Here is a 23,770-nt window from a genome sequence, read left to right as displayed (position 1 = left end):
ATTCCTATTCAAGACACTTTGATAAGAATGACTATATACGTAGGATAGGCGGCTACAGAGTATCTTGGTTTACATTTTTGGTTGGTGGTGTGCCGCGTGATTTTTTCAATTAAAAAAGTGTACCTTGGCTCAAAAGAGGTTGAAAAACACTGGTTTAAGTAATAAAGTAAGAACATTTCTGCAGCGGCATGCACCAGCTTTTTTTTTTCTTTTTTTTTCATATCGTTCCGTTTATGTCTATTCCGGACTTATTAAGCGGTTGCACCAAAACGGCTTCTGTCGGACGTGTTGCTCAATCTTCCGTTGTTCGGAAACCGAAAATATTCTGATATCGTTAAAGAGAACCACAACAGTCTCAGGTAAGGCTGTTTAAAAGATAACTACACTGAGCTCACAACGGCTTTTATAAATGTCGTTTTTATTGTGAAGGTAACTTTAGCTCCGCACTGCTGCCACAGTACCACAGCTCCTTTCAGTGTTACACAGCCATCAGAATTGGTGGAAACAAAGATCTGCCCGAGTTTCGGCAGTTAAAATCCTTAGCATGAAACATGAGGCATCGGTACTGCTATATTACAGTGTTATGACGTGGTGGTTAATGTGTGTCTGAGGAAGTACTTTAAATACCTAGTTCTCGCACAACTTGTTTCCTCTCATTTGTTCTTCAATCTTTTTATAAATGGGAAGTTTTTCTAATTTAAATAGCAAAATATGCTCAGTTAGGCGCGGAAAAATCGTGGCCAAGAATTCCGGTCGAGAAAAGGCTCTCTTTCAAAAATATTAATATATTAGTCTCCATTAAAAACAACGCTCAAAATGGATACAGTATAGATACTGTGCATTGCAGGTCACACAATTTGAAAAGCGTGTTTTGCATTGCTATTCACCCTCTCCCGTATAAAAACACTGTAGAACCAACTTTCCCCGCAGTTGTACCTACAAAGCTACGCACATCTAGAAGTTGAAATGTTTGTCCATTCTTCTAAAGATGAGTGCACTCTCGATAATATTTTGAAAACCTCCTTGGAAGCTAAAGTGGGCAAATATGAACCCCACTGTTTCATATGCAGCACCACAGTAGAGCCTATCAGCAATTAAAAGTGGGAAAAAAATGGTAAAGAAATGTCAGTTTAAGTTCCTTTGAGAGACGTGATAATTGCAGAGTATTCTTCATGCCATTTTAAGGTGGTATTTCCTCCAAGTTGAAAGTCTTACATAGTTTTTTCTTTCAGGATTGCCATGTATTTAGCTCTATCCATCTTCCCATCAGCTCTGAACAGTTTCACACTGACCCTGCTGAACAAAGCACCTTGTTTTATTGCAGGGAGGATATGTGATCAGGATGGGGTACGGACCACACGCTTTCAATTTTAGTCTCCTCTTGCTTGCTGCAGTGACTTTCTTTACTTCCTCCTACCAGAGAGGCCATAATTGAGGACACAATAATGAAGTGCCCAAGCCCGAGTCCTTGTGAGAACTTCTATCCGGTGTATCCCTGCTCCAACACACCTGAATCAAATGAATGCTCATTACCAGGCCTCTGCAGTTCTGCATGACATGCTGAGGGAATTCAGACATTTGATTCAGGTATGTTGGAGAACGGTTGCATGGATGGTTGCTCTCAAGGACTTGAACTTGGGTGCCTCCCGGAATAATTGATAATGATAACTGGAATAATTGGTTGTGCTGCATTTCATTTAGGTGTGTCTGAGCTAAAGAGAGTGAATAGAAATGCATGCCACGCATTCGATTTTTATTTGTTAATGTTTGGATTTCTTGCCCTTTAACATTATTATAAATAAATTAAAGCCCATGTATTTCATGTAGATGATCTTAAGTAGACTAGTAACTGAACTGCCATGAAAACTGTTGTCTGAAATGTTTTTCAGGCCTCTAATGCGGGATGATTTCCACATTACCTGAATTTCAATAATCCATATTAATGTTCATTAGCAGATGTGTGCTTTAGAAATTAACTAATCATTAAACACTTTTTGCATCCCCAGATAGAAAAAGTTGTTTCAGTTTTAATGCCGTGCCTGTTACAGCTCGTCATTCCAGTCGCCATCTCTGTGTTCTGGTAGAGAGATGTCGGAGTGCTGGACAGTGGCAACCGCCCTGCTGCACAGCACTGTGAACGTTTTCAAACTGAAAGCTGACGATGTTTCCCGCTTTGCAGCCATGTCTGGGTCTGTCAGCTTGGAGCTGGATCCGCTCTTTCTAAAGGGACTGAGCTACCTGCACTCGAAGAGCAAAGATTCGGCCGAGAAGCTCAAAGCTCTGCTCGACGAGTCCCTCGCAAGAGGAAGCGACTCGTCCTACCGGTCCTTGCAGAAAGTAAGGAATATATCTAGAAAGTCTGTATTTGCATCCTTATGTTCTCTTTGCGTTTCATAAGTTATGCATTGTGTTCACAGCTAAGCTCTAGTGTTTTCTGTGGTTTAATCCTCAGGAGGCCGAGGTGTCAAAGGTGTCCGTGTCCAAGCTGAGCTTGAGTAAACAAGATTCCAAGTCATCAGGTTCGTCTTCCAACAGCAGCAGCGGAAGCAGCAAATCCAGCTCTGAGAAGAGCAAGAAAGATGTGGAGAAAAGGCCGTCGGAAAAGGTACGAAGGGGAATTTTTTTTTCACAGCGATCCAAGGTTCAAAGCTTCAGAGCCTTTCACTTAACCAGCATTCAGAAGCTCCGCACTACAGCAATGCCATCACGGTTGTGATGTAAGCGGTTTCTCCAGCGGTACTATGAATGCTGGGAGGTTCGGTTTAGTCAGCCCTTCTTTCTCAGGGTTTGTCTGAAACTTGGGGAGCTGTGTGCTGCAATCAGTTTTCTTATGGTTCGCTCAGACTATTGACGTGGAATAAAGAACTGAGTAAACGGAAAGAAACAAAATGAGTCCCTACTGGAATATCAATCGATTACTATCACAAAATTATTTCTAAGAATAAATGTCAAATAACTGAACAAAGACTTTACTATCTGTTTATGTATTTAATAAGGAGGATACTTATGCCACATGTAGCACTTTAAACCACAGTCTTGCCTTCAGCGACTGAAAAGCAGTACGACGTTTGCCAATAAGCTACATCAGAGTGTTGGGTGACGCTCGGTGTCATCTGCGCTTTGGTTGTAGATATAGTTTTACCCTTGTTAATAAAAAAAGGAAAGTAAAACAGAGCTTACAATTAATTGTCAGGGGATCTCTATTTAAATCTTTGCAACACCGGACTGGAAAAGCACCTTCAGTCTGAAAGGGAGCTTCTAAGCCTTCCTGCAGCCCAATTTAAGATGTTAATGTCAACCAAGTGTTCCTTCTATTATTATTATTATTATTATTATTGTAGATTCAAGTTGTCCTGGCAAAAAGTAGAAAGTTATGATACAAGGAAAATTTTATTTTATTTTCTCCAACTTTTTTTAAGGAGAGAACAAAGACAGCCTTCCATGTCATCTAAAGACTTCAGAGTCTGGATGTGTCCAGCTCTGAATGAAAGCTGGTGACTTTGGGATTACCTTTACTCTTCACTCTCTAGCAGTTTTTGTCAACGATGTTCCAGTTTAGATTAGTCATCCATAAATAAATGCGTCCTTTTGGAAGTGCTATGTTATAATGACACTGTGAAGTTTTGAGGGGGAATAGTGCCTGTTTAAGTCGCCTGACAAGCACAAAAGTCAGATTTGATTGTGAACTTAAAATCTTTGTCTTGTTTTGTGTAAAGCAGGTCAGGGTTGACCTCAGTGAAGTGGACCCCCCGAAAAAGCCTCGCCTGGAGAAACAGGAGAATCGCTCTTCTCCCATCACCGTTCAGACGAGCAAAGACCTGCTGCCAAACATCAGTGACTACGACGAGACTAATGCTGATGACTTTGCCATGGAGATGGGTCTGGCTTGTGTGGTTTGCAGGTACATTTTAATCCTCTTGTTTTTTTTTTTTTTTTTTTTTTTTTTATGGTGGATATGATAACTCTTGATTTGATGTTTTGAGGACAGTATTACTGCCTCGTCAATATTGCCATCGCATTTTAACTTGTTGTGTTTTTAATGTCAATCAGACAAATGACTGTAACCATGGGAAACCAGCTAGTGGAGTGCCAGGAGTGTCATAATCTCTATCACCAAGAGTGTCATAGACCTCAAGTGACGGATAAAGAAGTTAACGACCCCCGGCTCGTGTGGTACTGCGCTCGCTGCACCAGGCAAATGAAACGGATGGTGAGGAAAATGAGCTGCTCCGTTGTTTCAGTTCGTCGTTATGTTATCGGTATGTGCTGCACCGGTGCCAGATGAACATCTTTATTGTTGTTTAGGCCCAGAAACCTCCACAGAAACCTTCCCCTGCGTCTGCCTCATCCACACCTGTTGTAAAGGACACTGTGGTGAAGAAGACTGACCTCAAGCTAAAAACCGACACGACCAGCACCTTCCAAGCTTTCAAAAGAACAGAAGTGAAGGTATGTGAGGCCGTACAAGCTTGTGCCAAACGCTTCCTGTGTTGATTTTGCTTTATCATTTAGATCATTATCCTAATAAATGGATTTTCTCAGGGTCCACCACCAGATTTTATTTGTCTAATATATACAACAAAGTCCCCTGACCATTAGAAGAGAAACATCCCACTCCATCATTCATCCTTCAGTGTGCTTAACATTGGGCTTTGGGTGCAAAGTGGAGTGTTTGCATTTTTTTTTTATTGCTGAAAAGCTCAACCTTGCTCATATTTGACCAGATCCACTGATCCTGTTAAAGTCAATTCCAGTTTCAATTCCAGAACTGTTCTGCATCTTTTTGTGTCCTTGCTTCAACAAACCTGAATCAAATAGCTGCATTACCTCCTGAGTGAATCACAATGAATCAAAGCGTGAATGAAACTGCAACTAATTTCTATGTTGGCTTAAAGTTTTTGCAAAAAAAGTCATCTTTTGAACAGATGAATCTTCTAATAGTTTATTATTATTATTATTATCGCTGTTGTTAAATATTTATAAAATTATCTTGGCAATTTTTGTTTTATATCACACAATATAATGTTATTATTAATAGTGTTAATTTTATGTTCTCTCCATTTAGTGGTAACAATAATAAAATTAATTTAAATAATTAATAAAAAGAATACATAAATTGAATGAATAAATTAATTTTATTAGAATTTTTTTTTTTTTTTTTTAAGTAATCATCATCAGTAGTTGTGGTTGCAGTATTAGTGTTAGTGGTTGTAGTAGTGGTTGGACTACATCTTTCACATCATTCATTTGGTAATTATTTCCAAAACAGCAATGCATCATGGGATGGGATGCAAATCAAATCCTATCAGATATCGCTCCCTAACAGTTGGACTCTTTGTTTTCTGTCGTTTCCTGCAGCCTCCGGCCACATCAGCCAACCCCACCAGCAGCAACTCCTCCTCCCCAGGCAGCGGTCTCACTGGCTGGGCTGCGTTCGGTGCCAAAACAAACCCGTCTGCTCCTGCCACTTCCAAACTTTCCTCCTCCGGCCCGAGCGGGAGCAGCAAGACTTTGACAGCTCCGTCCGGTCAGAAACCAGTGGGTTTGTCGGGACTAGCAGGAGCCAAATCGGGACTTGGTGCAAAGGTTACTGGGAGCAGCAATGGAAATGGCTCCAGCCAGGCAACTCTGAAGCCTCCCCCACCTCTAAATCTCGGTAAGCAGACACTTAGCCGCTCATCTAGCGGTGAGAGTCAAGGGAAAGGCTCTTCTTCGTCTGGAGCAGGCTCACCAAGCAGCTCACAGGCGGCGGCCGGGGGGAATGGAGGGAATAACGGAGGAGGCAATGGAAACAATGGGAACGGCTCAAAGGGCACACCGACTTCTCAGGAGTCCCAGCTTCATGCCATGAAACGCCTGCAGATCTTGAAGAAAAAAACGGCTCAAAAGAAACTGAAGAAATAAGTCAAGGTCCAGAGACATGAACCTTGAGGATAGAGGGTGACGCGAGGAAGCAGAACGAAAACATGTAGATTAGAGCATCGTGTTTGCACTTCAAGAGCTTCTGCACAAGGAGTCGCCATCATCCAGTCACATACTTGAACTTCACTGTGTGTTAACGCTGCTGGATTCTGCTGTGTGCCTCTTCTGTCCTAACAAAAGCGACCAGCGAGTAAAGTGTCACTTTTTAACAACCCGGTAAATAAATAATCTCTTCATGCAAACTGGCTATTTCTGTCACTTTTTAAAGGGTTTCTACACATTCAGGAAAACATTGTTTTGATTTTAGTTTTTTTTTTTAAGTCTTGATATTTAGAGACAAAGAAAATATAAGACGGGGAAACTTTTCATTTCCAGGTTGTTTTTTTTTCTTCTGTTGTTGCTTTTATTGATCATGTCCTTCCTTCTTTACTCCTTTATATCCTGCCTTCATTTTGTCCTTTCTTTGTTTTCATCCCTTCCTTTCTTGATCATGTCCTTTCCTCCTGACCTTCTGAAGTACTCCTGGTTCGTTTTTTTTTATTATCTTTCCTTCATTGTTTCATCTGTCCACGCTCCTCTTCCATTCTCATTTTCTCTCCGTCCTTCCTTGTGCCCTTCATTTGTACACCTTTCTTTTACTTCATTATCGAATCCTTGTATTCTTTCTCCCCGTTGACCTTCCTTTTCTCGGTTATTGTTCCATCTCCTTCCTTCATTCATTCATTCATTCATTCCTCCATCAATCATCAATCCATCCATCCACTCACTGGCTCATAGATGTAAAACGTGTGGAAATGTGAGTCTAGAAAAATGTAGAAATTAGTTGTATTTATTAAATGTTTCAAAATTAAGAAAAAAAAAATGAATTCTGCAAATCAAAACATTTTGAACAAATCATAAAAAATATTCTTCATAATTTTCTTCATTTATATAAATGATCTCTAAATCAAGTCATACATTACTTCATGGTCATATAACTTCAATATAAACAACACTGAGGTACAAAAGGTGCTCAGCAAAGTGCACTGCGGTTTCATCTCTTTCATCCGAACCAAATGACAGGTTAAATACCAACGGTGAGCTCTCGCACTACATTCATATAAAGACAAAGCAGTTTTACATGGTGCCTGAAAACATTTACATCTAGAAAGTGCAGTTTCAGTACAAAGCAGAAATTCAACATGTTAACAGATCCGGGTTTTTTTTGGTTTTTTGGGGGAGGAGTAGGGGGCAGGTAAAAAGGGGGTTGCAAAAAAAGACAAAAACTTTGTTCTTGATTGTTTAGTTCTGATCTTAAATGTTACCGCATACAGAGCTTTTTACATGTATTGGCACCACAAGTAGTCTATGTAACAAAAAGAAGTCTCAAGAATTGTGTTTTTGCTGCAATATCTGAAAGTTAAAATCAGTGAACCAACTTTTCATTTGAGTAAATTTATGATGTGGTGAATAAGTTTTATACTTTTAGAGAGTCATTGGCACCCCTAACAAATCGTTTAAACTGTAACTAAAGCTTTTTGATAAGTTGTAATTCACTTTTTTTAGATAATCAGGGTGTTCTAAATTTTAATTGGTAACCCCTGACTTTCTGTTTCTTGGACTGATGTGACTATAAGGACATTTTTATCTACTCTTCCAAATGGGTATCAAGAGAACATGCCATGCAAGTAAGCTGAATGTGTTGGAAATTATAACAATATAGCAAGCTGCCTAAACTTCGCTGTAAATCAAAGAGATGATAAAACACCTTAAAACTGGAAGTCTGACAACAAAAGGATAGACAAGGAACAACATTTATCTTTCCATCATCCACTGTGGAGAGGGTGATGGTGCAAAAATAAACTCCAAATCTTGCTCATTAGAGTGCTGGAGGAACCTGTGGTATGTTGGGGGTAATCAAGACCCCATAATAGGCATTCGTTTGAGCATTTTAATAACATTTTTATCAGCAGTGCCAATAATTGTGGCAGGCTTTAAATGTAAAAAAAAAAAAAAAAACTATTAAAAAAGTAGAAAGTTTTCTTACAAACAAGACAAATTAGCTCTTCTGATGCGACAAGGCAATAAACACGCTCTTGCAGTTACTTTTCTCGTGACTTTGGTATTAAACTCAAAATGGAGAAATATGTAACCTTGAACAATTACAAAATATTTGAATCCAAAATGTACGATATTTTACTTCAAAAATGTTGGGTATGACATCATAACCATTAATCTTGCTTTCTTTTGGTCATTTTTACATTCTGGATTCATGCATATGACATTCTGCCAAGGTAGTTAGCAGGGACGTATCCCTTCTGTCCATTGGACTCAGCCAACCACCACTGCTTGTTTCCGCCCAGGTCACAGAACTGGAGTATGCGGACGTGCTGGTACTCCTGCAGGGACAGCTCCTGTTCACAGCGTGCTTGAAATGCATAGACGGCATAATACTGTGGAGACAAACATAGTCCAGATGTTACTGAATGCAACAAATATCTTTGTTTGTGTGGACACAGTTTACTTTCTCACTTCCCATACATCTGGTGTATTTTTATTTTAAACCAGTAGGGGGGACTGTTTTTTTAGTTTTCTACGTCGACAAAGAAATTATTTCCACTGGTTAGTCTAAGGCTACCGATTATCTTTACTTTAAAACTTACAGTTTTTAAAAGAATACAATATTCTAACGTTACCGTAATGATTGAACAACTACAACAGAAACACCTGGGCAGCACCACACACCTGTTGGGTGTCACCATCCACCGACTCTCCCTGTTCTTCAGCGTTCTCCAGCTCTCCCTGCAGACCTGAGAGGGTTGAGCTGCTGTCTGTGGTGTTCAGGCTGACGCTGCGCATGCTGCCGCTGCTGCTGGGTGACACAAACAGGCTGAGGTCGTCAAAGTCCTCATATGTGATGACAGGCGCCTGCTGCTGCTCTTTGGCCTTCTGGTTCGCCCGCTGGGAGTCCCTCAGAGGGTTGTACTGCTTCAGGAACGTGGAGTAGACATAGCCTTTGTCACCTAATGGAGGCAGAGTAACGTGACTTGTTATAATCCATGATTCTTGTGATTTGTTTTTGACACACTGGTGTGATTTTTTTTTTTATCCTCCCATCAGCTTGAAGACTTTATAACAATCACTGTTCCAAACTAACTCGGTAGGTGTTTACGTCCCTGCTGTTATTTGCACAGATCTCTCCTTTCAAATAATATTACTGCTGATACTTGCACATCCTTGATGTTTGCAGGTTGTTTTTTTTTACTTCTTGTTAACAATCTGTTGTTGTTTTTCAACCTCACATACACATCTTGTACATCTTTCATTCTTTAAATAATCAGGTGCACATTTATTTTAACCTAAGCATGCTATAGCTGCACGGTATCATGTTTATTTTATACGGTATCATGCATATTCTACCAAGCTACATGGTAGAATATGCATGCTACCATCTAACTTGCAGCTGTTGCACCTGACTTTTCACACTGTTGCACAATAAATGACATTTCCAGTATTCCAGGTAACAATTAGTCAATTATTAAATGAGTTGACGATTATTTCAATAATCGACTAACCACGATTAATCGTACATTTGACATTAAGGTTGTCAGCACCTCAGAGGCTGCAGAAGTTTTACTTGCACAATCCTAAACTCAGCTACGCTTTGTGTAAATATACGTCAGAGCTGCTACTAACAGAAAGTATAACAGCTTCCCACGAATGCTGCTTTTCCCAAAGGAAAATCCCAGGCCCGTAAAGAATGTAGCTACCTCTAAGAAATACTAATATGCAGAAAACGGGGAGCAGCATAAGAAAAAAAAGTCCCTGTAATCTCACGTGACCCCCAGATCCCCAGAGGAAAGCGCTTTGTACTATAAGTGCAGAGGAGTTCAGTTTGTTCCAACCGGTTGCTGATATCTCAGCTGATTCTGGAAGACAAGCTATGGAGTTGGATCTGTTGTGAGGCAACCAGCTCTAGAGGCACCAGCAACCATGACACCACGCCAGCTCCTGGGACTAATTCTTGTGTGCTGACTCGTCACAAAGTAAAGTAAGGAGTCTCAGTCATCTTTTTTTTTTTAAATAAAGTCTCTGCTTTCTCTCTCATACACACAAACACACACACTTGCCTCCGTTGTGCACCAGCCAACGGCTGCTGCTGCCTAAAGGGTCTGTATCCTCCAACAAGGCCACCAGCTCTCCCTCCAGCAGGCTGAGGTCCTGCTCCTGACAGCCATTGCACTTCCTCTTCAGCTGGTAGAGGCGGTTCGGCGGGTACTCCGCCAGCAGCCAGGCGCGCTGTTCCTCTGTTTGATGCTGCACCTCCTGCACCTGGAAGACAGAGCGGTACGGAGAAGTGTTGGTGTAAATATTTGCTGTGGGTATTTGCTGCGTGGCGCTACGTAACAGAGTTGTCAGTAATGAGGGAGAATTCATCCAGAGGAAGGAGTTTTAGATTATGGCTTCACACGTCTAAGCGCAAATCAAACTGCATAGGTAACTCAGATTGGGAGATTATTTATTAATGTGTATTTTGTAAATTTTCTGGTGTGACGACAGAAAAAAAAGAAAAGGTAAAGTTCTGAGATTTCGGCTTGAAAGTAGAAAAAAACCCTTCACGGGCAAACCTTTATTTGTCTCAAGTACCCAATCAGATGTGAGCAACATTGTGCAACCCTTCAAGTAAAAAAAAAAAAAAACCTAAAAGTTATGATTATTTCTATGGTCTTACCACTGTCTTTTTGTCTCGTTGCCTCTCAAAGCTGACTTTTCTCTCCATTAACTTCTGAGCATTATCCTTCACAAATGTCAGATTGTTCAGCTCATCCATGATGCTGTTCTGCACTTCAGCCATGTTTGACAGAGGAGGCTTGAAAGTACAGAAAAACAAAAGTTAGATCAATTTCAAATGAACAAAACTACATATGCATATAAGCTGTGTGTGTGTGTGTGTGTGTGTGTGTGTGTGTGTGTGTGTGTGTGTGTGTGTGTGTGTGTGTGTGTGTGTGTGTGTGTGTGTGTGTGTGTGTGTGTGTGTGTGATTCTCACAGGCAGCTGGTGAACAGCCGGAGCTCCAACCAAAGCACAACCCATCAGTCCTCTGAGCAGGGCCACCAGACACAGCACGCAGTTTGTCAGGATAGCATAAGCCGCCATGTTGAACCTCTGCAACTCGTCCACTAGCAAAGCATTGATGGCTTCATAGTCTCTCTTGGCAGGACCAGGAGGCGCGTCTGACGCTGGTGAGGAGGTGGGGGACAAGGTGGAGGTGGAGGAGGAGGATGACAAAGAGGAGGAGCGCTCCAGGCGGCAGCAGTAGTCCAGCAGCTTGTCGTAACGCTTCTGGATGAGCTTCTGCGGGGCGGTGAACATGCCCTGCAGAGAGGTGAGGGGCAGCAGAACCAACTCCTCCATTCGCTCTTTCTGAAGGAGAAGGGAAGGGAGAATCGTAGATGCACACAAGTTTGAAAGCTCACTCGGTGCAGTTTGTGAAGAGCTCGATGCTAAGCAGATATTTCCACCCATCCACAATCTTTGTGGGATTGCGAGGTGGGGGTGGGGGCTGGTGCCTATCTCCAGCACTCAACAGGAGAGAGGCGGGGTACACCCAGGACAGGCCACCAGTAAGCAGATATTTAAGTTAGTTAAATGTGCTTAAACTTAGCTAAGGTCTGAAAAAAAAAGCCTCAAACTGTCACCTAACATGGAAGAAAGCTGGTTACGATGTTCAAGAACAACACAAGAAACAACAAAGTTCAGACATCGAAAGCAACAGCAGACCAGAGTCACCGCCCACGGTGAAGCACTTTTTTTTTTTTTTTTTCATTTTCTGAAGCAAATTTAAGATCAACTTTGAATGAGAAAAGCTCCTGCTTCAAAATCAACACATTCACTCTCAACTGAAAACTACAGCTGCCCACACAGACGAACCAAATGATTGACCTCATTTAGAGAACATCAGATGGACGGTTGGACTAGTGATGTTCAAACATGACAATGATGTCAACAAAGTAAAATCAAACCTGGTTTTGGCTTGAATAAATCAGGCAGGGACCAAATAACTTTAAATGAGCGTGACACATTATTTTAAGAACACTGGTCCAAATATCTACCCAGAATTTTTCCAGATTAGTTGAAATGTAAGTGGGGTTGGATTTTTTTTTTTTTTTTACCCTGTGTGGCTTTAATAAAATCCACAACAAATTTCAATGTTTTATTCCTTAAAAGTCAGACAAGGTTTTCAGTGTCTCACTAACTTTTATTCCACCATGGAAAAAAGAATGGTTCAAATAAAACATTGAAAAGCTCAACGTTGATGTGACTTTCATGCCCACGATGAATATATGTTCATCAAATCAATCAATCAATCAAATTTTATTTGTATAGCACATTTCAGCAGCAAGGCATTTCAAAGTGCTTTACATAATTTTAAACAGTGAGAAAGAAAAATAAAAAGAAAGTAATAAAAAGATAAAAATAAAAAATAAAATCGCAGCCTAACAGGACAAGGCCTCCAGCCTTGCAGCACCAGGCTCCGTCCGCCTGTTTCGCGAAAATTTTGCGCTAGGACTTTCGCTGTCCTACGCGGATTTTGTGCATTAATTGGTTACCTGTTAGAGTCTAGAATTTACAGGGTTTTATATACGCGCAATGACTCCCAGTCACTCGCAAATACATTGAAGGCATCAATTGCCATAAGCAACTGTAAACAGGTGGGTTTTAAGTTGAGATTTAAAGGCACTCAGTGTTTCAGCTGTTTTACAGTTTTCTGGAAGTTTGTTCCAAATCCGTGGCGCATAGAAACTGAATGCTGCTTCTCCTCGTTTGGTTCTGGTTCTGGGGATGCAGAGCAGACCAGAACCAGAAGATCTGAGGGGTCTAGACGGTTGGTACAGCAATAACAGATCTTTAATGTATTCTGGTGCTAAACCGTTCAGTGATTTATAAACTAACAACAGTATTTTAAAGTCTATTCTTTGAGCTACAAGGAGCCAGTGTAGGGGCTTTAAAACTGGTGTTATGTGCTCTATCTTCCTGGTTCTAGTGAGAACGCGAGCAGCAGCGTTCTGGATCAGCTGCAGCTGTTTGATTGATTTATTAGTCAGACCTGTGAAGATGCTGTTGCAGTAATCAATACGGCTAAAGATAAACGCACGGATGAGTTTCTCTAGATCCTGCTGAGACATTAGTCCTCTAATCCTGGAGATGTTCTTCAGGTGATAGAAGGCCGACTTTGTGACTGTCTTTATGTGGCTCTGAAGGTTCAGGTCAGAGTCCATCACTACTCCCAGGTTTCGGGCTGATCGCTGGTTTTCAGTTGTAATAACTGAAGCTGCGCATTGACTCTAGTTCGCTCCTCTTTAGGTCCAAAGATAATAACTTCAGTTTTGTTTCTGTTCAGCTGGAGAAAGTTTTGGCTCATCCACACATTTATCTGTTCTAAGCATCTGTTCAGTGATTGGATGAGTTCAGAGTCACCTGGTGACATCGTGATGTAGAGCTGTGTATCATCCGCATAGTTATGGTAGCTAATCCTATTTCCTGCTATAACCTGAGCCAGCGGGAGCATATAAATATTGAAAAGAAGGGGTCCTAGGATTGAGCCTTGGGGTACCCCACATGTGACCTTTGACCTCTCTGATGAGAAGTTTCCAATTGAAACAAAGAAATTCCTGTTGCAAAAGTGCAGCAAAAGTTGTACTTACAAAGTACTTATAAGGATCTTTGCCATTCTTGTGTGACGAGCCATTTGTGTCTGCTTTGCTTGGATCCGTAATCATGTTTTCCATGTCCTTCACGTTCTGAGCGGCAACAGGCACCATCTCCTGCAGAGAAATGTGGAGGCTTTCAGGAAACTGACAGGATATTGAAGATTATTTATTTCTCCTCAAGTCTATCCCATTTTTTAGGTTTATTATGAGAACTGTACAAGCGGTCATATATATGTTTTATATATGTTATTTTTAAGTTTGGAGAAAATGCCCATCTTAAGAATTAATTTTTAACAAAATTACCAATATCACAGTTATGTGAATCCAGGCTAGTGAGAAAAAGAAACAGGCGTTCTTTTTGAACCCCAGCTAAACAAAAAAAAATTATTGAGTACAAATGAGACATTACTAAACTTTGTGTTTATTTCAAATGTATGTTCAGATAGATGATGGAGGCTGTGCCACAAGGGATTTTGTAATAACAATCCATTCCTAACATTGGATTACTTTCCCGTAGCATAAATGGACTCAGATTTAAAGGTGGAGTTTTCAGACTATGTTGCTGCAGCTTCAGTAAAAGAGTCGTTTTAGTAGCTTAAAGCCTTTTAGACATCTTCACTAACGGTGCCAGTACAGTAAGCATGGCTGAATCTTCAGCCTCTCAGTTCTCACCTGAGTATATTGCACATAACAGTTAACATTCTTGGCCAGTTGCCTCACAGCTTTCTCCAGACTCCTGAACAGTTTCTCTTCCTTGTCAAACACTTCATCTCTCACCTGCAGACACAGTCACAGTTAAGGGAATGCTCTGGTATGTTCGGCTCGTGAGCCCAACCACTGATCTGTTTCTACGTCTGCAGGGAGCGAAGGAGGAACAGCGTGTTGGTACCTGTGGTTCGACTCCAGTGAGAATCTTTAGATATCCCGCAAACCTGTCTCCTTTCTTCCGGAGGGAGTGGATGTTAATCTTGTTTAGCTTGCCCCTCAGCGTGCCTTCATCATTTTCTAACCTCTTGTACTTCATAACTAATGTTTGTAGGTATGGAAACAAAACAAAACAACAAAAAAGGCAGGCAGGGAATAAAAAAACAAGTTTACACATTTATTGAATAGACTGATTAAATAAACATTTTTTTTTTTTGGATGTGAATAAATTCATACCTATGTCTTTCCGTCTCCTGAACTCATTGATATTAACGTTTATGATCTTGGCAGCGGTGAGCGCCTCCTGCAGGGGCAGATAGTCAAAGTGGTCTTCAGGGGTGGCCTGCCAAAGTTCCCCCAGAAGCAACGGGTACTTCATGATCCTCTGGACTGGTTTGATCAGCAGGGAGCCCATGTCCAACAAATTGGGTTTTCCTCTGTGGAAACACAAATTTGACTCAGTAAAGGATCAGAGAAAAAAAAAAAAAAAAGCAAATGGTGAGAAAATCTTTGTTAAAAAAAAAAAAACTCTACTTACTCTTGCTCATAGATTTTTCTGCAACAGAAAAAAAAACAGTTACAGACTGAAGTTTAATTTTAAGGTTGTAGATCATAATAAAGTTATTTAGTGAATCTAGTAAAACTTACTTCAGTGCTAAGATACATGTAGTAAAATGCTGCTTTATCTGCTCCTCCTTCTCATACGCCTTCAATGACATGTTGGCGTCGTCATGGTGGTAACAATAAATCTTATATACATCTTCTAAAGCTGCCTTTGCCTGGATAAACACATCCCCTAAAGCAAACGAGAAAGAAAAAAAAAAAAAGACCTTTGTTTTAGTCGCTAGCAGCCAACAATAAATGGAAGAAAAAAGAAAGAGTCAGGAACTGTGAAAGACGTACCCATGACGACTGCTTCTGGATCCGGGTCAGACAAGGCCGTGTGCATTCTGTGAAGGAGAGCTGCAGACACCTCACACACCGTCTCCATGTTGGTGAAAAGTCGGTCTACGTCAACAACCTGACAAAAAATATGGGAGGACATTGTTCTGATTAAGAACTGCGGCGTTATGCATAACAGTCAGCCTATTTGCATGTGCACAGCTTGGCCATCTGTATTTCAAACCATGTAAATTAATTTTCTTGATGTAATGAATTTGTCATTTAAAAAGCACTTTCTTCAAGAATACCTTTGCCAATTTAAATGTTAAAAACCAAAATAATTCAAGTTTTGACAATGCAAATAAGATATGTGACTGTATTTGTAATAAATTAAAGATGACCTAATTAAGTATTTTTAGATGATTTATATGAACAAAATCACTTTCTTTTTCAACTGAGCAAATATCTGCTTTCAGTAACACTGGAAGGGATTTAAACTTTGATTAACTGGAGGTGAATGTAAATCGGTTAACTGTTAAATTTGTAGACACATCGAAGCTAAGACTCCTCTACCTGCAACACTCGTAGAGGCTGGACGACTTCTCTGATGCACAGTTCCAAGTCGGTGAGGTAGTCCTTTTCGGTTTGCACAAGTTCTTTTATCACTTTCGCCCTGCGGCTCATCTTCCTGGACCGAATCTCCTCCACGTCCAGCACCGGAGAGGGGAGAGCTGACAGGTCATGAGGCATCAGTTTCTCTATGGGGACAAGGATCACGTAAAAATGAGTCCAAGTTAATTGATTTAATGTCAATTTGACTTGATATCATCACGGGGTGAAAAACTGGCAATGGGCTAAACAAAAAAAAAAAAAAAAAACACAGCTCAAGAGATTATTGAAATGCAACGTTGTGCTTTTGTTGCTATTTAAATTTTAAAAAATTATTGATTTTTTAAATTAATTTTTTTTTTCTGTAAGTTTTCTACCATCATCTTGACACCTGAGTGAAACTATGTCACTGTGATCTCATCTTCTTCAAATGAAAGTCAGAGAGCCTCACTTCAGCATGCCAGTCAGGCTCACTTGCTTCACGTTTATTTTTTTATTTTTTATTTTTAAACGCTCTGCTGCCTACACAGTCTGAGGCTGTTCTGTGGCAGGCTGAGGGACGCCTGTTTAAGGAAGAGCGATGCTTCCTCGCTGCCTAATCGATGCCAAGCGCTGCTTCCTCCTCTGTATGCAGAGAGCAATAAGGTGGTGGTGGTGGGGGGGCAGAAGGCTCCAAGCATCGTGTCAGGTTACGAAACTAATCAGGCTGCTGATGCAATCCTGCTGTGAGGATCTCAGGCATCTCATCTGCTCAGATCTTTCAAAGTGTTTGTGGGGCACACCAAACTCACACTCAAAAAGGAATAATGAAACCCACTAAGTGACACTGAATGAGTGAGTAGGTGCACACGGACTGTCATGACTGCACATGACAATATCATCTGCTTCAAGCAACACATAAGGGTTTAAGTTTTTTTTGTTTGTTTTGTTGTTTTTTTTACCAAGGACTGCTTTACATCTTGTTCAGGCAGAGGCCAAAAGTACCATTTGGAAAATTGTTCTAGAACTATCTGGCAATATTTGTTCAGCGATTCCATTTTGAATTTATATTGTTTACAAAGGTCTTCTCAATTATTGCGTAAAACTAGTACATACTCTACAAAAAAAAGTGTGCAGATGTGTCGCAGGTGCAATACTTGCCCCATATTTTGCTATTTAAAAGACAACAGAAAGCACAGAAGTAGGAGAATGTAACTTGATAAAAGTGACATAACAATATTTGACCTGTTGGGTGAAGCCCAGTAGGACGGATCATGTGACTGTGCCCAGCAGAGCCTTATGGTGAATTCAAGCACAAGGAAAATACTAACATGGCAGAAACAAAGCTCTGACCTCACTCTACCGACAACACTGCGTGTTGCTGTGCCAACTCACACTTAAAGCCACAAAAAGTTGGAAAGCAAGACATTTATTATAGTCTGCACATTCATATTTTAATATGTATTATAAAACGATAATATTTCACGTTTGATTGTTGTTCTTGCCATACTACTCAGCTACAGAATGAGATTTCTTCATTTTTTTACTTTAAATTTACTTCCAAATTTAAAGAAACAGGTTAAAACATATAGAAAAATGGCAAATTACTTATTGTTTGAAGAAAAGTAAAAAAAAAAAAAAAAGTCGGAGCCCAAGGTAGAAATCATCCTATGTTTTAAGCATGTAGCTGTTTCTCAGTTTATCTAATATTATTAATATTTCACTTATAATGATCTAATGAATGTCCTTTCTTCAATGAATAATTTCTGAGAAACGTCTGGTTTAAGGTTTTCTGCATGCTGTGATTATTTTAAACATTGGTGGTCAGGAGCAGAGCTAAACTTTGAACTTGTACCTATTGAGTTCGTCCAATGTTGATTTTGAGGTCTATTTCAGGATCCTCTTGTAGAAACCAATCCTCTTATAATCTTTGGCGCTTATATAAATCATTTTCTTCCAAGTTATGCAAATATTCTAACGTTTTTAATCCTACCTCTACAAGTGAAATTTTTCCCGTGTCACAAGTTTAACAATGTAAACAATCCACCCACATCCTTATCAGCCAGAGAGATGTTCTACAAACACACATTTGCTCACCGCTGTCACATTTTAAAACAAATTATTTTTAATTGCTGCTGCTTTTAATTTGATCGTAAAATACACCATTATGGTTGTGGTGTGTTTTTGTAGACATCCGTTACTGATTTCTGAAAAAAACTTTCTTATTTTCATGCACATGACATTTGTGGATGTGGAATTGGACAGTGTTACAATTCCACATCCAGATTAGATTTTTTTTTTATTTATATATTTATTTATTTATTTATTTTACAGCCAAACAAGTCACACACAATGATCATTTTCAGTTTACATAAATGCTGCGTTTATACGCGTGGGGCAGAAGTTGGGTAGGTTTAAAGAATTATTGAATCAAAACTGTGACACACAGTTGCTGGAATGTGCTGTATAATACTGCTAACATTAGTGGGTTGTTGCAATAACTTTAGTTCAAGCCAGAGAAGAATTTTATTATTTATTTTAACTTTTTTATTTATTTATTTATTTTTTAAAGTTTGATCTCTTTGAATATAGCCAGGTAGAGGACGCAGCAAATGTGGATGAGTGTGCTCAACTCAACTGAGACCAAAATTGAATTTTTTTGACATTAATACCATGAATTTGAAAGATTAAGTTCACAGCATCCACACTGTGAACTATGATACAATGAGATGCTTTATTTCAGCAGTGACAATGAAACTGGTCAGAGTTGTTGTGAAGAGGAATGAAGCTAAACAGCTATAGAGTCACCCTCAAAGAAAACCAGTTAAAGGTTATCAGACTTCAGACCAGATCAGATAAATAAAAACTATACAGCTCCCTCTCTTGATTTTTTCTTTAAATGATTGCTTTCTTCCATTTTACAGCTACACAATTTGCAATTAAACCAAACCGACTTTTGCAATTGTTACAATTTTTTGTTTTTGTTTTACCCTGTATCACAATACATTATATTATCTAAGTAATAAGTCTCAAACACATAATAAGCAACTAGTTCAGTGTCATATGTCAGCTTTAGCTGTCAGTCTGTAAGAAAGATCCCATACCTGAAAACCAGCACCTGTGAGAAAATAGGCCCAAGGAGAGTTTGAGTTTGGTCACTTCAAACCAGCTGAAATGTGACTATTGAATTTTATAAAATTGACACAAAAAGCTTGTGTCATGAAAGCTTCACTTCTTTTTGCTACCAAACTGAAAAACTGTAAAACTGGTGGGACATTTTAAGTTTGACAGAATCCTGTTTGGTTTGGTTTCAGGTGCGGGATTTCCCATGAAAGCTTAGACAAGGGTTTTCTCTGTTCAGCCCAGTGAAAGGGATCCCAATACGCTAGTCCGGAAAGAGCACAAAAAAAACCTGACGGATTGTGTTGCACTTTTTGGAAAAATAATACTTTGGATTGTGCCACACACCAACAGGAAAGTTATCAAGCCAAATAAATGTAATTTGAAAACAAAGCATACAGAAATTGGAGAAAAGCTGGTTGCAATAAGTGGGTTATGGTTCTTATTCTCATGAATTGGCAACATGGTAACAGCAAAGAACTTTTTTCATCGTTAAATTTTAGTTTATTTTATTAAGTTATACAAAGTTAAAGTTACCATAAAATATCAATAAATGCCAATTGTTGCAAAGGCCTACAGGAAATAATGTAAGCTGATGAATCCTTATGTAAACCTTAAAATTTAAAACTGCCTGCACATTTAACGGCACCCTAAGTAAATTTGTGTTAAAAGGTTTACAAAATCAATTCTCTTTTGTTTTTGTGTTGTTTTTACAACACAATAATCTCATAAGGAAAAGTTAGCTGTAGTTATTTGGAGATTTGTTTTTAACCTAAAAGGTTTGTTCCTCATCCAGCCTTATTGTTAACAGTTCCATTTGTTGTGAACCATTTAATCCATACTCTGAAAGTATATATGGGCAAATTGTTTTTTTCTTGAATATATTTCTTCATGTGTGAGGATCAACACAGATCTGCCTCAGTTGAATGGTACGTTCATTTCTCTTTCCCATCTTGAAGGGAAGCTTCTTTAACAATTCACATTTGCACCCGATGGAACCACAAAATCATATTGAAATTTTCGAAAAACAAGTGAATGAGCACATATTTGAAAATGCTTAAAACTTACAAATGTCTGTGGGCATTGTAGAACTTCTTACTTTATTTGGATGCCATTGGATGTGGATGAGATGATTTTGGGAATGGTAAGATATCCTGGTGGTTGTTACATGACCGCCCATTCTTAGTATTTTAGAATTTGGGCAACAGATGTTCAAACAGGATCCAAATTTTAAAAGCAACCCGTTTTTTTTTATTATTTTTTTTTATTTGTCTTCCAACTTAGCACAGGAATGATTAATAAAATGTTACTTTAAGATGTACTAAACATCATAAGTGACTCTAACCCAGTATAAAACCATATTTTCTTGATTAAATGTGTGTATGAAAGACTGGAAAACCTAGTGTTTGACCAAAAGTTGACAGGTCATCTTTTCTCCTTTCTTTGTTTGGATGCTTATGCCACTCCCAGACAGTTGTGTTGCCCTGGGTGGTGAGCCATATCACAAATGTCAAAGACCACAGCTGATTAGACATACTGATGTCATGTCTCCATGGCTCCTTTGCACAAACCTGCCTGACAGGCAGATGAGAGCAGACTTGAAGAGCAGCAGCTCAAATGTTTCCTCTTTCAGTGAAGTCATCGTTCTGTCAATATTTGCATTGGTAATACCCCTGTAAATATGTAATGCTGCTCATCAGCTGAATCTAAAACAGGGCGGGGTTAATGGTTTACTGAAAACACCTCTGCGTGTGTTTTTGACAACTCTGCCCACCACGATACAGGCTGGGCTAGAAAATAGCACAAAGGAGCAGTAGAGTGGTCCTATTTCAGGTAAACAAAACTGCTGCCGATAAGGCAAGCATAAATAAGTGTGTGTGTGTGTGTATAAGTGTGTGTGAAAGTTACCTGTGAAACAGGCATTGAGATTTACTTTTCGTTTGCTTTATAAACCATCAGCGGTCAGTGTGTCATGTGATTTACATTGTTCACAGGAAAGGAAACTGAGGAACAAGTGGTGCAGGAAAGCCAACATACCTCAGTTGACTCAGTGATTGTAACCCCCCTGCTGACAGCTGATGTCATTTTGCTTGAAGTGCAGCATTCCCACTTGCTGACTGCAAATGGGAATGCTGACTGTCTGCACTCTAGGTCAGGCAGAGCCAGTTTTTTTTTTTGTTTTTTTTTTTCTCAAGAGTGGATATGTGTTAAAAGTAATCATGCTCATCTGTAGTTGTGACCCCATTGTTGCTATTATTACTTTTGTAACTCATGTCTGTCCACGCTTTTTAAAGTTAATTTCATTCTTAAGTTGAATCTTTTTCATTTGTATAAAATGGAAACAGCTCAAGGGACTCATTGTTCCAACGTCTTGAATTTATAAAAATAACATTATGTTCCTTTTTTCCAGTCTTCCTGGCTAATGTCTTGTTTATGTGTCAGTCCGGAATACCTGAAAGGCCACTCCTCCGTGCCCGGGTATGGGGCACAGTTTGCATATGTGGCTTCATCCCTCAGGGAGTATCTTTCTTAGCACATAGTAACACAACAGGTGCCCAATAAAGAGCAGAGCACACTTACTGGCAGGTGCAGTGTTAAAATTCCCCCACCCCCTTAAGCCACGGATGCTGTTTTTAACAGCCTGTCTGTTATGCATCTATTACATCTCCAGGTATAAGTTTGCACTGAGACACTTTAGTTGCTATAGTTTTGTCACTTGGGAACATCTTTAGCTGCTGTACCTTTAAGTTTAGCGCTGTACTCCGTCTTGTCAGACTGACTCCTCCTCACCAGCGTCCCCAGGTTGATGTCACCGTTGGCTATGTCATTGGCCACTATAGTGTCCGTCTTTCTCCTCTCCAGGTACCGCAGGAACACAGGCCGGTTTCTTCTTTTTATCGGTCTTTCCTTGTCCTTCTCACCCCCACCGGCCTCCTTGGGATCCATGGTGAGCCTGTCAGGTCCCCCTTTCCTCAGGTCAGTGAGAGAGAACAGGAGGGTTGACAGAGAGAGACTGCCTGGGAAGTTCAACAGGTGTACTGTGTTCAATGTGTCCTGACTGCCTGCTCTGCACAGGTAGCTCCTCCCATGTACCTGTCACGAGGGCCACACCTCTGCACTTAGTGCCTAGGCTTTCCTCCCTTTAGACCATCACATCTACCCACCAAAAGGACATTTTGTGCCTTGCCTTTATTTAGAGGGTTTACGTGAAGAAAATACTATTGAGGTCATCTCCTTGCTCATGCACTTTAACAAGATGGGAAGAAAAACTGCCTCTCACTTACCGACAAGGTGCCAACTGCTCATGAGGAAGTTAAATAAGGTAGTCATGCAAATGGCCTGGCTGTAAAACACACTGGGAAATTCAGCTTCTTATTTACACAATACTGAATGAGATCATTTTTAGAAGTCCTATGCGTTTAGCCATAAACAAGTTTACAGGTGCATCTTTCCATATTAAAATTTTATTTAAAAGTTAATTTACACTGATTAAATCCAAACAGTGAAATTTATGTTTCATAAACTCAGTACAAAGAGTTACATATGAGTGTTTATTCCTATTAATTTTGTTTAATATGACTTGTAGATAAATTGGAACCCAAAATTCAGTTCCCCAGAAAATTTGACTATAACAAAAAAGAAACCCCAACAAGATATCCTTGTGATGGCCTGTTAAGCACATCCATACCATGGTTATCAAATCAGATATTACTTCGTTTGGCAGAGTACTGCTAGAAATGACAAACTTCTTAAAGTCACCAGAAGAGATTGTGGAGTACGCTAAGATTTTCTAGCAGACAGTTTTGCTGACGTTGGACAGTTGACGAACAACCAGCAGGTGACACACGGCACCCCAAATCATATCTGGCAGGGGAAACGCTGAACCTCAAACAACTTGACTTCTGTCTCCACTCTACCTTCAAGCTCTGGAACTTTGATTTTCAGATTAAATGCACAAATTGCTTTCGTCTGAAAAAGAGATTTTACATCACTGATCAACACTCAAGTTTCTCCTTAGGCCAGGTATGACATTTCTGGTGACTCTTGAAGCCTTCTACATTTAGATGCCTTCGGTGAATAAAGCTGTAATGTAATCGAACCTGAGTTAGCATTTTAACAGCAGATTTAATTAAGCAACTGGATGTTAGCCATTTATTTAGCATCTTCTTGTCCCATCTCTTCAGGGTTGACCCGGCAGTGCCTGGCAGGAAGTCATCCTCATACAAGGTAAACTCATCTTGAAACTGACTGGGCTATCCCTTCGACATATAACTCATTAATGATTCAAGTGAAGGCAAGGATTTCTCCTTGACGCTCCTTGACAATGCCAAATTATTACTCTCCAAACAGCATTGTTCCCCAGAAAATTTATTACATATTAGAGTGCTGTATATGCTGTCTTATATAAAATTTCATAAAATGCACAAAAAATAAAAAATAAATAAAAAATTATATTACTTATGCCAGTGTTTCCCAACCCTGGTCCTCAAAGCACACTGCCCTGCATGTGTTAGGTGTTTCCTTGCTTCAGCACAGGTGATTTCAACTAGCAGGTCTTTGCTGAACTGCAATCAACTGAATGAGGTGCATTAAAGCAGGGGAATTTCTAAAACATGCAGGGCAGTGTGCCTCTAGGACCAGGG

At 39.8% G+C, this 23,770-nt stretch overlaps 2 protein-coding genes across 5 annotated transcripts; one reads left to right on the top strand and one right to left on the bottom strand.

The window, feature by feature from the left end:
* The first annotated feature begins 239 nt into the window (after positions 1–239).
* On the top strand, positions 240–6,164 carry ints12 (integrator complex subunit 12). 4 transcript variants are annotated; one of them, XM_007567280.2, is made up of 7 exons: positions 240–359; positions 2,180–2,337; positions 2,453–2,605; positions 3,717–3,901; positions 4,051–4,210; positions 4,306–4,449; positions 5,359–6,164. In XM_007567280.2, exons 2-7 carry the CDS (start codon positions 2,182–2,184, stop codon positions 5,902–5,904), a joined length of 1,344 nt encoding a protein of 447 aa, XP_007567342.1. In that variant the 5' UTR covers positions 240–359; positions 2,180–2,181; the 3' UTR covers positions 5,905–6,164. The 4 variants fall into 4 exon arrangements, with proteins under 4 accessions (XP_007567342.1, XP_007567343.1, XP_007567341.1 ...); XM_007567281.2 differs by lacking the exon at positions 240–359 and adding an exon at positions 1,540–1,587; XM_007567279.2 differs by lacking the exon at positions 240–359 and adding an exon at positions 1,598–1,701 and having other exon boundaries at positions 3,720–3,901.
* A 59-nt stretch (positions 6,165–6,223) lies between these two features.
* On the bottom strand, positions 6,224–23,291 carry LOC103148484 (rho guanine nucleotide exchange factor 38-like). The gene is made up of 14 exons (XM_007567274.2): positions 21,869–23,291; positions 15,993–16,177; positions 15,441–15,558; positions 15,186–15,333; positions 15,076–15,093; positions 14,775–14,974; positions 14,503–14,639; positions 14,286–14,390; positions 13,608–13,727; positions 10,951–11,325; positions 10,634–10,771; positions 10,032–10,233; positions 8,647–8,924; positions 6,224–8,354 (listed from the first exon to the last, which is right to left on the bottom strand). Exons 1-14 carry the CDS (start codon positions 22,071–22,073, stop codon positions 8,172–8,174), a joined length of 2,412 nt encoding a protein of 803 aa, XP_007567336.1. The 5' UTR covers positions 22,074–23,291; the 3' UTR covers positions 6,224–8,171.
* Positions 23,292–23,770: the final 479 nt, after the last annotated feature.

Source organism: Poecilia formosa, unplaced genomic scaffold, assembly GCF_000485575.1.
Source record: "Poecilia formosa unplaced genomic scaffold, Poecilia_formosa-5.1.2 Scaffold206, whole genome shotgun sequence".
NCBI classification, from domain to species: Eukaryota; Metazoa; Chordata; class Actinopteri; order Cyprinodontiformes; family Poeciliidae; genus Poecilia; species Poecilia formosa.
Note: the sequence above shows the minus strand (reverse complement) of the source record. Positions and strands in the feature narration are given on the sequence as shown.